The following is a 14,092-nucleotide window of genomic DNA, read 5'->3' on the forward strand; positions in this document are numbered from 1 at the left end:
TAAAATATAAAGACCAAACAACTGTTTATTGTTGCTGCTCTTTTAAAACCAAATAAACTAAGTTGGAAAAACAATAGCCAGTTTAAAAAAATCAAATACTCCTACTTTTTGGTTTGCTACTTTTTTGTCATGAAATATATTCCATATTAGTTTTAGAAGGACTTCCCAAGAACGGTACTGTGCGCGCGCGTTCACGTAATGCGCGTCGACGTCATCAATGACGTCAACGTTCTTCCGATCCGACGAAATCCCATCTCGCGGCGCGCCCTCCCATTCGGCGGTGAACTGAATGGGGGCAGTCCGACACTTAGCGAAATTAAATCCGCTAGTACCTCCCTTGTTTCTTCGCTCCACAAGCCGGTAGTTTACCCTCCACCACCGCTATCGGGCACAAGCTAGCTCAGAAGCTCGCCCCCTGAAGAAGAAAAGTCCTCAGCGTCGAGTTCGGGCCAGCGTGTCGCCGCGAGTCTTCCCTGCCGACTGAAGCGAAGCGACGGGCGGAGCTGCAAGTGCAAGCGTGTCCAGGAATGAGCAATGATGGCCGGCTGTGCAACAGAGGAGAAAACCTTCCGACGGTTCTTGGAGCTCTTTCTCCGGGAAATGAGCCCTCCTCTGCAGGACAGCGACCCGCTGCCCTCGCGCCCCTTGACGGACTTGGTGTGTGAGGACGAGGTGGAGGGGGAATGCCTCGATTTGTGTCTGCAGCACCTCTACAAATAGTTAAGTGAACACTTTTTTTCTGCTTTCCGTGAAATGTGCATGTTGCTGGTATTTATTTTCGCGGGGGTGAGGAGCATAAACGACAAGGCTGGGTGTGACCCCTTCCCCGGAATAACGAGTTGCATAATTACGTTTTTTTTTTTTCGTTTTTTTTTTACTTGCACGTTAGATTCACAGGCGTTCTGCAGAGCCACGCGGGAAAAAAAGTCCCCCAAATCCAGAGGTGAACCCCCGATTTTGCGTAACTGGCCGACGTCATCGTTGCATAGGCGGGGGGGTGGGGGGCATCCTCACAGGCTAAAAATAACCCCACCGGTTCTGTTCTGTTATTTGCCCCCATTTGACAAATTCCAGACAGGAAAAAAAGCATCAAAGATGCATTCTAGAGGATGATGTACTTCTTACATAATGTCGTTACTCTGCAGTTGGAAATGGATTGTGTGAATGTGTGTGCGCGTGTGCGCGCGCGTGTGGCCGTGTACAGACTTAGTAGAAATGGCAAAAAAAAAAAGTGTGAAAATGAGATGCTGGCCTGGTTTTGAATCCAAAATAGGTGCGGAAAGAAGTGTACTGGCAAGGGGAAGCACTCATCTAGGGCACCCGCGCCGCACTCGTGTCTGGAAAGGAGTGTGTGTTTTTTTTAAACACTCCGTGGGCGTGTGGAGGTGCTCTGAGGTGCTCCAGTGTTGTTGAAGAGCATTTGTGTCAAGGGTCAATAATGAAACTCGCGGGGGATGAGGGAGATGTTTTGCAACATGTATTCGCCATTGATTTTTCTATTGCATGTTCTCATTCGAGTTGTGCCTTAGATCCCAGCTAAGGATTTGGCGAGATCCTACTCACTAAAACTAACTGAAGGTGAACTTGAATCGTTTTTGAATTGTGGAGTGACACCCAAGGCTGTTGTGAGAATGCTTGACAGTTTGGTGAGTTGAGAGAAGTAACACCGCCGCAGTCGCTCAGACTCGGATGCGGCAAATTGTCTCTTACGTGCTTTGGGTTTTGACAGTCTCGGTGTTTTTGAGCGTGTCGGAGTAAATTGGATGCATCCTGTTCCGGCCGGCTGTTTGAGGTCATCCTCGGTTCGTTTCTTCTCCCAAGTCAAGCCTTGACTGCTGATTTGAACACCTGAGCAGGGATTTGAGCACGGAACTTGACTGTGGCAAAAAAGCTAACCGCAAAGTCAACTTTCCATTCCTCTACCATCTCGTAATCTGCTACTGCTTCCCTTTTCCAGTGGAGGCCGTCACGTTCGCGTTTGGCTTCGACATTGTGCGGCACTCAAGGCGGGCGGGCAGGCCGTTTCCTTCCTGCACGTTGTTATTGTGTCGCGGCTCCGAACCCTTTGCTTCCTCCGCCAGGGTGCCGACAGCCTAGATTTCCTCTTCCTGCGCTCTTGCATCACAAGTAGGCTTGTTTTCAACACATTTGCAGGTCAAATTTCATTGCACTCCCCCCGAATTGGACTTTGCCTAAACGTTTAAACGCTCGTCTGTCTGCTCGATGTTTGTTTGGCTACTTTTTGCACAGCTTTGCTTATTAGTAAAGGTTCAGGAAGCTCCCACGCTTTCAGATTCATCTGCAAATGTTTACCTGAAAGGCCTTTTTTTTTGTGCGTGCCCAGTCCTGCTTTGGGCAAAGTTTTCAGTTAAGAAAAGCTTTACTAGCTTGAGCTTCTGCTTTTTATTTGGGCTCGTACCAAATATTGCCTTCCTAGTCATTTCCCTTTGCTACGCGCGCGATTGTCTTTCCTAGCGACTCGCGCAGGCGTCTTCAGCCTCACGCGTGAAAACGTTTTTGGCACGACCGTCCGCAGCCGCCCAAGCAGACTCGCGAGCGCGTCGGCCCACTACGTGGACGTCTACCAGCGGGTCTGCTGATTCATCCGACGTGTCATGCGATTGTCTCTGGGCTGAACAGCTAATAATAGTTGCGCGAGAAGAGAGTCCAACGCCTCAACGGATGCGGAGGCCGGTTAATGGACGTGTTTTTTAACCTCAACTTTGGAATTGTTCACCCAGGACAATTAGCTCGAGAACACTGAAAGGGCTCACGACACATCTCCAAATTTGAGGCAAAGCCCAATTGACGTTGACTAAACGGACAAAATGGAATTGCACATTGACTAATCGTAACAATTGAAAACTTGAAACGCCCCAAATCTTCAAACACACCTAGCAAAAGCCCACTAGCTTAATGCTAATGTATGATGTCAGACAATCCATTTTAGTGAGATGTGCCCGTAGTCCATAAATGTTGTGCCCGTAGTCCATAAATGTTACGGAAACACGCGTCTAATGAGCCAAAATGTCCTCACGGGTGTCTAGCTATAAAAAAAGAAAAAATGCAAAGATGTGAAGACACACACACTCCCACACACACACACAAGCAGAAGATAATAGAGAGGAGATCTTCTCTTGTGCGACTCCCACAGCTGTTAAGACGCAGGGGGTTGATCCGGCTTCCTCCAGTGTTCCCTTGCAAAACACACACACACACACGTATTTAAGTCTACAGTGAGTGTGAAAAGTGCCGCCTCGCTAATGAATGCCGACAGTTCTGCCGTGGCGTCATGACAACCGTCTTTCCACAGCGCCGCCATATAGGTGGCACCGTGCTTAACCTGCCGTGTGTATTAATGCTACAGATTATATTTGATGTGCAAGTGACTCAGTAAACTGCAGTGATTTTGTTTTTGCAGAGGATAAAGAATATATGTTAACATTTGTCGTTTACATAGTTGCTACTTGTTAGCCCGTCGATGGCTGTTCAGAGGCAAAAGCGGGACATCGTCTGATCGGAAGCATCCTTTTTAAGCCCCGACGAGCTTTTTCATTTGCACGGCCATCCATTAGCGACCGGCTCGTGGGATGTGATCCTTCGCGCCAAATGTCACATCGCCACCGCAACGTTCCAGAACGGTGCGCCATTTGAGCAGCAAAGGTGATTTTGATGACAAACGGGAGCGGCCCACGTGCGTGGCGATGGACTGACCTCCTTTCAAGATGAACTAGTTTCATGCCAGAGCTGAGCGATATGGCACAGAAAAAAAGAAGTGTACACTTGAAATGCTTTCACTGGTCTGTGTATAAACCAGCAACGAGTTTTCCTGTGTAAGCCAACGACAAACAGAATGTGAGGACTTTGCAAAAGGTTTTTCCCCCCCCCGCCATCTGTCTGTCTGTCTGTCTGCTGGCTTTCCAATATTTAATCAGAGCGCTAAGAGGCTGGAAAATTTCATGCCAGGCTTCTTTGGGCCTTTCTGGAGCAAACAACAACAAAACTGAAGCCACCCCGTACTTTTCTGGCAAAGGATTTCAGACACTGAGTATCACAAGAATGAAAATGAAGACCGGCTCGGATCCCAATTTGAAAGTTTGAGCAGGGCGCTTTTGGATGTCCGCCGTCTGTTGGAGGCTATTCCCGTACTTTCCCCTTCTGGCTGTTGTGGCGCTGGCTGGGTAGTGGCGACGGGCTGTCCCAGGTCATCCTTTTGCAATTAGTAGCAGGCGTAATCCCTTAATCAGAGCATCTCGTTGGGATTAGCACCGAGGGCGGCCGGAGTTGCTACTACTGTACTTCCTGGAACACTCCCGGAACTTTTGCCTGGTTTTCATCCTTGGCTATTATTAGGGATGGATATTATTGGTGATTGTTATTGCGCACTTTTTCAAGGCAAGATGTCTGCCGCTCGTCATTGACTGTTGAGTCACTTGCGGGGAATTTATGATGGTCCTGTCCTGACTTGTTGGCAAGGCCTCATTTAAAACGCAAACGGCTACTAAACCGTGAAGTTGATCCAAGTCAAATTTCATTTTTCTGTCTATAATTGATCTAATCAATGTATCTATCAAATCTGTCTTCTATTGACATTCAACTTGTTAAACATGTTTTATATGTTAATCTACCGAAACAGATAATAGTAAACTCTGAAATGAAGACCGACCGGTCTTTTCGCACGGCGTTTCTAAAGGCGGCGCCTTCATTAATTTCAACTCTGGAGAGTTGGCCCCATTTTTGGCAACACGGTGACCTTCAAAAAAAAAAAAAAGTATGCAGCGTCCTCCTTTCTTTGCGCGTTTAAGAGCCAGCTTGCTCACGACGGTCGTATTTCAAATGATGAGTCATGGTCGACGTGGAAGGTGGCGGGTGACATGAATGCAAAGCAGCTTCGGCTTGTCCTCCAGACAAACTCGAAATCCTCCAGGATTGCCCTTGAAGTGGCTCAACGGCGGTTGGGGGAGGAAGAAAGAAAAAAAAGTCACTTCCGCTAACAACCCAGGCTAAACCTTACTTAAAGTCAAATATTTCACAGCTAGAAGGTAAAAGACATTTGAAAAGTCGAGCCAGCACAGCAGCTGAACATATTTGCGGCCTTTGTGGGCCGTAAAGCAGCAAGGAAAAGGCAAAATGATTGATACCTTCTGGGGAGCTCTACAAAAGCGCCAATTTGGACAGGGAGCTATTCTGGGCCCGCCACTCGACCCAAGTGCCGCGAGGCTTACGTAACGCGCTTCCACTTGTGCCGAGCCGGCCGGGGTTCCTAAACTTTAATATACGTTTGGTCGTCTTGTTTTTGCTTTGCTTTTCTCATGACTTATTTTTCTCAAGAAATAGGCGCGTGGCTCGCGTGCCTCTCGATGCTCGCAACGGCTTACATCACGAAATAGCGCAAGCTAGCATCAATGATAAATGAGTCACTTTCATGCCACAGCTTCTGCTCACGCTTAAAATGGACTTTATTTTTTTGCTCTCTTGGATGGATGTCGAGGTTATTAAAGCTGACAAATTGACAAAAATAACTTCACAATGGAACATGGCCATTATACTAATTATGCGTAATTGTGGCTGTTTTGGAAAAGGTTGTTTGAAACTTTTCAGTCAACACATGGCATAAATGAGTATAAAATTGGTTTTTTTTTTTTACAGATTTACTACACTGGTGTACCTAATGTTGTGGCATCTCATGCGAGATGCCAAAGCAGCACGTGGCCTGCCTGCCTGCCTGCCTGCGTACAAATGAATTCATTTACGTCGTCTAACAGCCTTAAAGGAGTCGCTGTAGCAAAAGACGAACGGACCCTCTGCGAATTATGTAATCCCGTGCTCTTGAGAATAGCGCCTTTTCTCAACCCGGCGTCTGTTGCACACGCACCAATGGTTTTGTTTTCAAAAAATTGCATTTTGATTGATCGGTGAGAGCGGGAGCAGGAAAACGACGCTCTCACCTCCGTTTCTTGGCTTTGGTACGAAGAAGAAAAAAAATAACGGCCGACGTGGTGGACTGTCAGTCAGTTGGCTCTGTTGCCGTGGCAACAACCTTGATGCTCCGTCGCAGGGTAAAAGCAAGCAAGGGAAAAAAAAAAAAAAAAAAACATGACCGCCGCATGCATGAGTCATCGGCGAACACATACCGGCAGCCTCCTGCGCAAAGCATGATGGGAGAGCTGGAAGTTGAATCAGTCAGGGAAAGACGAGGTTAGTAACAAACACATAGATAAGGACATTTCATGCAGCCCTATGAAGAATTCTACCTGAAAAAAAAAGAATCCAAGAACCGGTCTAAGAAATTTAATAAAATGATAATAAAATATGATCCAAGCATACATTTTGACACATTTTGGACTGAATAAAAGGTCACGTTGGTAAATGTGCTAACGCTGCGAGCCGAGATGCATTTCTTCGCACATAGTGATGCGCGTCTGACTTTTTGTTGTGCGCTCCGGGGCTGGTGCGATTAAGCCGCTTCTTTTAATCCTCCTACGCGCCACATGACTTGAGCGTGATGCACGAGCGCCGGCGAGCTCTCATTGGCGCGCCGCCTTCGTCTCCTGCGGGACCACCCGGGCCAATCGGATCTCCTCTCCTCAGCATCCGCCCCCTCTGAGGAGTAGGGGCGATCTATGAATGGAAAGAAAGACCCCCTCCGTACTTGGTCGTGACTTCCCTCAATGAGGCTTGTACGGTTTCGCAATCGACCAGCTGACCTGGGTTGATTTCTGACGCAAACAAGTATTACAGGCCTTTCTTGTTGTCGTTAAATTAGCATGTTTGCATTCAAAGCAGCAGCCTCACATATTACACGCTCCACTTCCCCAAATAAACTCAGAAGACGCTAACTGTGCGCTCTTGTTCAAATCCACAGTAACTGTCCATGCTCACTGGCGGCAGCTTTGGCCAGGGCCACGTCGGACAGCATCCTGCAGAGCGACCTCACTATCCACCACCTCATCAAGAGCATGGAAGATGGAGTCGGACCCTTACCACGTGAGTCTGACTCTACCATTGTCACGTAACGAGAATGGCTCTAGGATTGAGCTCTGAGGGACACCGGTAGTAGTGCTTTGCTGCCACCTTGTGGCATGTTTTCAGTCTTCACTTGAGGATTTTAGTGAATAAATTGACCTCTCTTTCTCTCTCTCGCTTAACTTCCAACTTCTCTAATCTGCCTCTCGGAAAAAGTAAAACAGCTCCCGCTGGGGTTTAGACAGCGACAAGTGTGTCACTTACTTGCAGTGGAAACGGGGACTTTCCTAAATTGGAAGTGGGATGCACACGATTTGCCACAGTCTCCTTTCTGATGTTTCGGATCATTTCTTAAAACACGAATATGAACAAAGGCTGTCGATTGTTGACATGCTCGACTCATCTGTCCGTTTGATGGCACGTCAGAGATCGAGGCGGTCAAGTTGACGCGGCTCATCTTCAACCGCCTCTTTGATACGTGCAACGCGTGGACCAAGGAGCTGCCCTACCGCCGCCGCCCGCAGCCCTACTATGAGACGTCCATCCACGCCATCAAGAACATGAGGCGCAAGATGGAGGACAAGCATATCATCATCCCCGACTTCAACACGCTTTTCAACATTCAGGTTTGGCCGCTCGCCTCCAAAGTTTAAGTCCTTAGTTTCAAGGTCTTTAGGAGCCTTCCGTCTTTTCCGTCCAAAAGTCCCCAGTTCCTCCTAACAATGCGTTTTGTATCTCTAGGATCAAGAAGAACAGGCGTTCTTTGCCGTGTTTGACGGACACGGAGGCGTGGACGCCGCCATTTACGCCGCCAACCACCTCCACGTCAACCTGGCTCGCCAGGACTCGCTAAGCCAAGACCCCGGCGAGGCTCTGCGCCGCGCCTTCAAAATCACCGACGAGCACTTTGTCAGGAAAGCCTCGCGGGAGGTAACGACGGCACATTTCGGCTTTTGTCCTCTCTCCTTGAAAAGCGGCGGGTGAGCTCCAAGCCGTGCTCTCCCTCCGGCAGAACCTGCGCTGCGGCACCACGGGCGTGGTGACCTTCCTGCGCGGCCAGACGTTGCACGTGGCCTGGCTGGGAGACTCTCAAGTTATTCTGGTCCGTCGGGGAGAAGTGGTGGAGCTGATGAAACCGCACAAGCCAGACAGAGAGGTCAGGCAGACGTTCCAAATGAGAAAAGTGTGGAACCAAAACCACATTTGACTTTGTTTTTTCAAATGTCCGCAGGATGAGAAGCAAAGGATCGAAGCTCTGGGAGGCTGCGTGATCTGGTTCGGGACGTGGAGGGTGAACGGCAGTCTGTCGGTATCCAGAGCCATCGGTAATTTGACGGTCCAGCACCGAGAGTCTGATGAGGTTTGAAAGGCTCACCGGCATTTTTTCCCCAGGCGACTCGGAGCACAAGCCCTACATCTGCGGCGACGCCGACCACGCCGCCTTCCCGCTAGACGGTTCGGAGGACTACCTCCTCCTGGCCTGTGACGGCTTCTGGGACACGGTGAGTCCGGACGAGGCGGTGCGGGTGGTGAGCGATCACCTCCAGGAGAACGCCGGAGACACGGCCATGGTGGCGCACAAGCTGGTGGCCTCGGCCCGCGACGCCGGCTCCAGCGACAACATCACCGTCGTTGCCGTCTTCCTGCGGGACCCGCGCACCCCGCCGCCACCCGCCAGCACCGAGGAGGACGACGACGAGGGCGCCGCCGAGGTGGAAGAGGAGCCCGTGGCCGATGCCAAGGAGGAACCCGAAGAGGAGGAGGAGGAGGAAGAGGAGGACGCGGGAAGGGCGGAGCGAGGCGGCGAGGGGGGCAGCGCGGCGGACAACGGCGGCAAAAGCCGCGGAGGATGGCCCTTGCAGCAGTGCTCGGCGCCCGCCGACCTCGCCTACGAAGATCGGACCGACTCCTTCACGGACAGAACCAGCCTCAGCCTCGGGGTGCCCGCGCTGGGGGGTCGCATGCCTATCCTGCGGGGCTCGCACTTCCTAGAGAAGCGCCCGCTGAGGCGCAGATCCCGCCTCTCTTTCACGGACCCGCTGGGGCCCCGGACCACCTGGCTGTTCGGCCGGGTGCCCGGGCCGAGACGCCACCTCAGGTGTCGCCGTGGATTCGCCGAGCCGCCCGGTTCTTCACCCCTCCACGCCATCTGGAGGCCCGGCGCGGCCGTGCCCCGACTTTCCCGCGACGCCACCATCTGACGGGATCCGCCGCCCCAACACGGAACCACCTCCCTCCCTCCCGTTTATCCTCCTCCCATCTGACACGTTTCTTTTTGGCTAGTTTAGATAGTTGTGGCTCCTGCGTTCGTAAACGTGACAATTGACTGGTGGTGTCTGTCCCAAACAAACAAAAAAAGCAAATGAAACGTAGTCAGTGTTAGCCAGCCCACCAAACACAAGCTTCGCTCCAAAGTATACCACCACGTCATCGTGAAGCTACAAAGCTTCCACACTGATGGTTTTTGCTCATTTCCAACTTTTCCACATTTGGCGAAAAGTTGCATTGCCGACGCATGCTTTTCATTGGTCAGGTGGACGGTTGGTTCCTTTCAGGGTTTTTAACACCGATACCACTGACCCCTCTCTCGTTCCGCCCACGGCTCGTCTACAGATAAAAGCGTTTAAATGGTGGATTACAGAAGATTAGTAGTTACTTACCTGATTAGATGTTGTATCATGCTTTCCCCAATGTGGATTTAGGCCCGGCGTTAATGGGCCTTTGGGAGAGGACAAAGGGTGATTTGGGGATGTGTTCCGTCGATGTCTGCTGATGCAATTATTGTCAGCGGAACACAGCGTGGAGACTTGAAAAGCTACAGAACACGTGCCTTCTGTCAAAGCCACCTTACCCCAAAACTTACTAATACAGTCTGGATCATCAGCATCATTTATTTGGTTTCTGAAACCAAGTAGCCAGCTAACCAATTGGGTAGCTCGATAGCCATTAGCATATCAGCCGAGTTTCCAAAAATACCATGTCTTAAACTACAATAAAGATTGGAAACCAGTTAGTTGGCTAGCTCAGAATATAGAGATACAACAATTTAAAAAAAGACCAAGTGTATTATTTTGGTTTCCAACATCAAGCTGATTTTCACTGTCCAGTTTTCTAATCTTCTTGCTTCTTACATATACGCATATTAAGTGACACTTGAGCTCATCCTTTTACCATTGTTTGCACATTTTCTGTTACTGATGATCCTAAGATAGCGAACAGAGCCGTTTTTGTTGTTGTTGTCTGTAAATAAAACTACAGTATTAATCACCTTTGCGATGCTAATGTCAATTACCGCGTAATCCATAGCGTCACTTGACTCCATCAATGGAATGACAAACCACATGTAATCCTGCTAATAGACCTTCTGGATATTTCACAACTTTATGCGAAATAACCACTAACTGGCCTAATGTAATTAAATGGTATTCCATTAATTCTCATTACGCATTTAGTGTGCTTAATGAATGATGACGGATTTTATATTGGTAGTATTTTTTTCCATTTTTGTTTCTTTCTTTCAAATGGTCACTTGCTTTTGCATCGTTGCTGCTATCAAAACAACTTTGCTCCCATCTGCTTGATGAAGTGACCCATAAAATTTGCACATTCTGTGACGTACGTGCGTAGCTTCTTCGTCACTCCCCATAAAAACTTTTCTGCCTTTTGTTTGTGTCGCTGAACTGTATAAACGGTACCGACACAGAACGGAGACCTGGGGGCAACTTTTCCGCCTTCAGAGTCGGAAAAAAAAATTGGGGTATTTGGCGATGCCTGTATTTTTGTGACACTCGACACCCACTTCTCCCGGCTTGTTGTGTTTAAAGGCTGTCACTGTTTCCTGCTGCTACATATTGTAAACCTGACCACCAATAGTTGTTCAATCATTGTGATCGCCGTAGCTGCAGCTTTATTTTATCCGCCTTAAACCACATTTTGCCAGTCGCCCTCCACTTTGTTGCAAACTGTTTTATTTTGAAAGCACACTTCTTGCAATAATAACTCTATTTGAATTCTACTAATGAATCGCTAGTACAGGAAGGTTCATATTGGTTATGAAATGAATGCTGCTTAGATAACATTGTGCTGTCAAAAAAGGTTTCATCTTTACCCTTTCATAGTGATAAAAATGAACACTGTTGAACTAAATGCACATTAAATCAATTTTGTCATTGATCCCGTTTTTGGATGTTTCTGCAAGAGGTGACCCAGAGTCGCACTGATGAAGCACTCATAAGTACTGAGTGCAACAATAGGCTGCCCCCCCCCCTTTTTTTTGTCAGAAGTTGAACCTTGATTTCAACTAATCTGAAGATTTGCCTTTGCTTTATTCATTCATAATCAGAGTTAGCCCACTCTAGTTGTCATCATCAGTTGATCATTTGGCTCGCCTTTCAGAAATGTGCTTTGTGTCTCGGAACACAGAAAAGCTTTTTTTTTTCTTCTTTCTCTGGAAGCAATAATGCGGTGGGGACAAAATGATGTTCCCCGGGGGGTTTGTCCATGGACAAAACAAACCCCCGTGAACATGTGCCGTTTAAATTGAGAGCAAGTATTCAATAGAATTAATATGTACGTGTATGATGTGTGTTCCTCTAGTATATACAGTAAATAACTAATACATGTGTATTGTAACCGGTGACTTACATACTTATATCATGTATATAAAGACTAGAACTCCACTTCAAGCTGCCTCATGTCTTGTTTTGTGGCAATGGGAGAAGGTTTAATTCTATTTTTTCCAACTGTAAATGGTAAAAGGCATAGCCTTCACTCATGCAAAAGACTGGGAAACATTGCCATCTATAGGCGAGAAGGCGCAATTGCGCCCTTTTAAAGCGAAAGCAAATCAACAATGAACTGAAGCGCGAGCGTGGGTTCAGCAAGCGTCGTTGCTTGTCACAGAAAATAGCATCCCACGCACATATTTCAGGCACGAAAATAGAGGAGCCATTGTTGAGCAATTTATTCTTGTACTATCGAAAGCCTAACCGATTATAGAGGCCGCAACTCATTCGAAAGTGTTTCAATACATTTAACGGCTTGATTCTCGCCCGTGTAGGCGGAAGTGAATTTAGTACGCTTTACGCATGCGCAGAAATAAACAGACGCGGACAACACGTGGAGTAAAAACGATGTGGAACAATATCATTGCAGTCTGTGACAAGCTTCTTTCAACGGTCTTGACCGAGACATAAAAGGAGCTGTAAACTTGGATGATTCTGTTTAATTAGCGTAAACATCATGAACACGCTGCACGAGTTTCCGTGGCTCCTGTCTCCAAGCGTTTGTGGTGTTCGCCCAAAAATGAACATGGCCGTTTAAACCACTTCCGCCAAGACGATTACGTAAGTTCCGCCCCGAGTGTAAAGTTTCATTTTCGATTATTTAAAAGTCTTGTGACGTATCATTACATTGGGAAATCAATTCCTTAAAAAAATAGCATAGAAAAGAGGCGGAGTTAAACGTTTAGGTCCCCCCCACATTGAGCCACGCCTCGAAGTGCTGCATTCAGTGGCGTGCAAAACTCACTGCATGCCTGGGGGCAGGAGCGGGCAGGGGCTAGGGGGAATGTTTATGAAACCCCCCTTGAATCAATCTCTAAGATACTGTTAGAGGAAAAAAAAACTTACTGCGCTGGCTACGTTTGTGGACAAAATGTCTTTGATCCAATCAGAGTTCGGATTATAATTTAATGCACACTGATCGGATTATCAATAGACATAAAGCAGTCCACTCATCCAGAATAAATTCTTGACTAGAATGGTCTCGATCTGGGGGAAATATTCTGAATAGGTTGTGCATATGAAGCATTTTTATTCCGATTAGGTTTTTAAATCGAATAAAAATCCCCATGTAAACATAGCCGCTAAGAATCGCTGGACTCTTACATTCTCCATGATCAGCCTTGTGGTAATAATGGTGATTAGCAGTGATTATGGCGATACATTTAAACTTAATAATGGTGGTACCTATACTACTATATTCATTGTGGTGAAGTCACGTCAGGTCGTTTGTGTGCTCATTTGCATCTGTTTGTGAGTGGGTGGTACCTGAACTCCTATCAGCTTCTGTCAGGGACGACACACCCTGACACCAAACTTCTTCTGCGAGCAACTTTCAAGCTACGATGCACAGCAACTCTGTCTTCTCCCATAAAAGGCCGCGCAGGTTGAAACAAGCTCGGCAAGACTGCGCAAGTCGCTGCCGTATCGCCGCGCTGCCACGGCAACAACGGCAACAACGGCAACAACGACAACAACGACAACAACGACAGGTCACATGCCTTTTCATCAGAAAGCGAGCAATGCAAAACGCTGGGCCAATCACAACGCTGCTCGTCAGCAGGGTGTGACTTGTTTGGTGATATATTTAGTACGACAGACCGCAATAATTACCTCAAGGGGGTTCACATAGTTGAGTGAGGACCACCCAAAATCCCAACAGTGCCTTTAACTATTTTAGTTCTGACACCGCTTTTACGTCCTATGACTTAAATGATGATGATCCCTTCAATGCTACCAGCAGGCCTTGAGATTTTGTCGCTAAGCGGTGACCCATCATCAATGCTTTATGAACTCACCGTGGGGTGGGGTAGGGGTTGGGGGGGCGGCACATGTACGTAACAATCGAACCGGTCCTGCTTACAGGGCAAATGTGCCATTTAGCGGCTTTCAACTGTGACTTGCTGACCAGCTGCTGACTTGTGTTTTTACTGGCGATTACGGCGGCAGAAAGGCGCGGCGCGACGGACAATGGCACCGAGCTTTATGTGTCCCCCGAGCGGTTACACACAAAGAGCGGAGCGCTCCGCCATTGAGTCGCACGGCGACCTGTTTACTATCCGGGGGCCTCGGTAGGCCTTAGCGGTAGAAGGAACAAACTGGAGTCGAAGCGTGCCAGCAACCTTGAGTGAATATTGATTATCCACCATTGGCTATGTTTATTCTCCTCAAAGGCTTCTTTATAATGACACAACAGAACAATCAAACGGACAATGCAGGCATAAATCAAATGTCAACCATAAATCACTCCCCATGTACACGCATTGTGGTAGAGAAGAACGAATAATTGATTTTTTGCAGTCGAACGCATTGACAAAGGAGAGCGGGCTGCATGAAGGCATCAT

General features: G+C 48.0%; 1 protein-coding gene across 1 annotated transcript; it reads left to right on the plus strand.

The window, feature by feature from the left end:
- Positions 1-225: 225 nt before the first annotated feature.
- Positions 226-11,651, plus strand: LOC119133619 (protein phosphatase 1E-like). Its single transcript, XM_037269620.1, has 7 exons — positions 226-719; positions 6,866-6,987; positions 7,393-7,592; positions 7,708-7,896; positions 7,979-8,122; positions 8,198-8,291; positions 8,359-11,651. Exons 1-7 carry the CDS (start codon positions 535-537, stop codon positions 9,165-9,167), a joined length of 1,743 nt encoding a protein of 580 aa, XP_037125515.1. The 5' UTR covers positions 226-534; the 3' UTR covers positions 9,168-11,651.
- Positions 11,652-14,092: the final 2,441 nt, after the last annotated feature.

The sequence above is a fragment of the Syngnathus acus genome, chromosome 14 (genome assembly GCF_901709675.1).
Source record: "Syngnathus acus chromosome 14, fSynAcu1.2, whole genome shotgun sequence".
NCBI lineage: Eukaryota > Metazoa > Chordata > Actinopteri > Syngnathiformes > Syngnathidae > Syngnathus > Syngnathus acus.

Coding starts and splice junctions, on each gene's coding strand:
- LOC119133619 (XM_037269620.1), top strand. CDS start 535: ATGATGGCCGGCTGTGCAACAGAGGAGAAAACCTTCCGACGGTTCTTG. Junction 720..6,865: donor CTGCAGCACCTCTACAAATA/GTTAAGTGAACA, acceptor TCAAATCCACAG/TAACTGTCCATGCTCACTGG. Junction 7,897..7,978: donor TCAGGAAAGCCTCGCGGGAG/GTAACGACGGCA, acceptor TCCCTCCGGCAG/AACCTGCGCTGCGGCACCAC.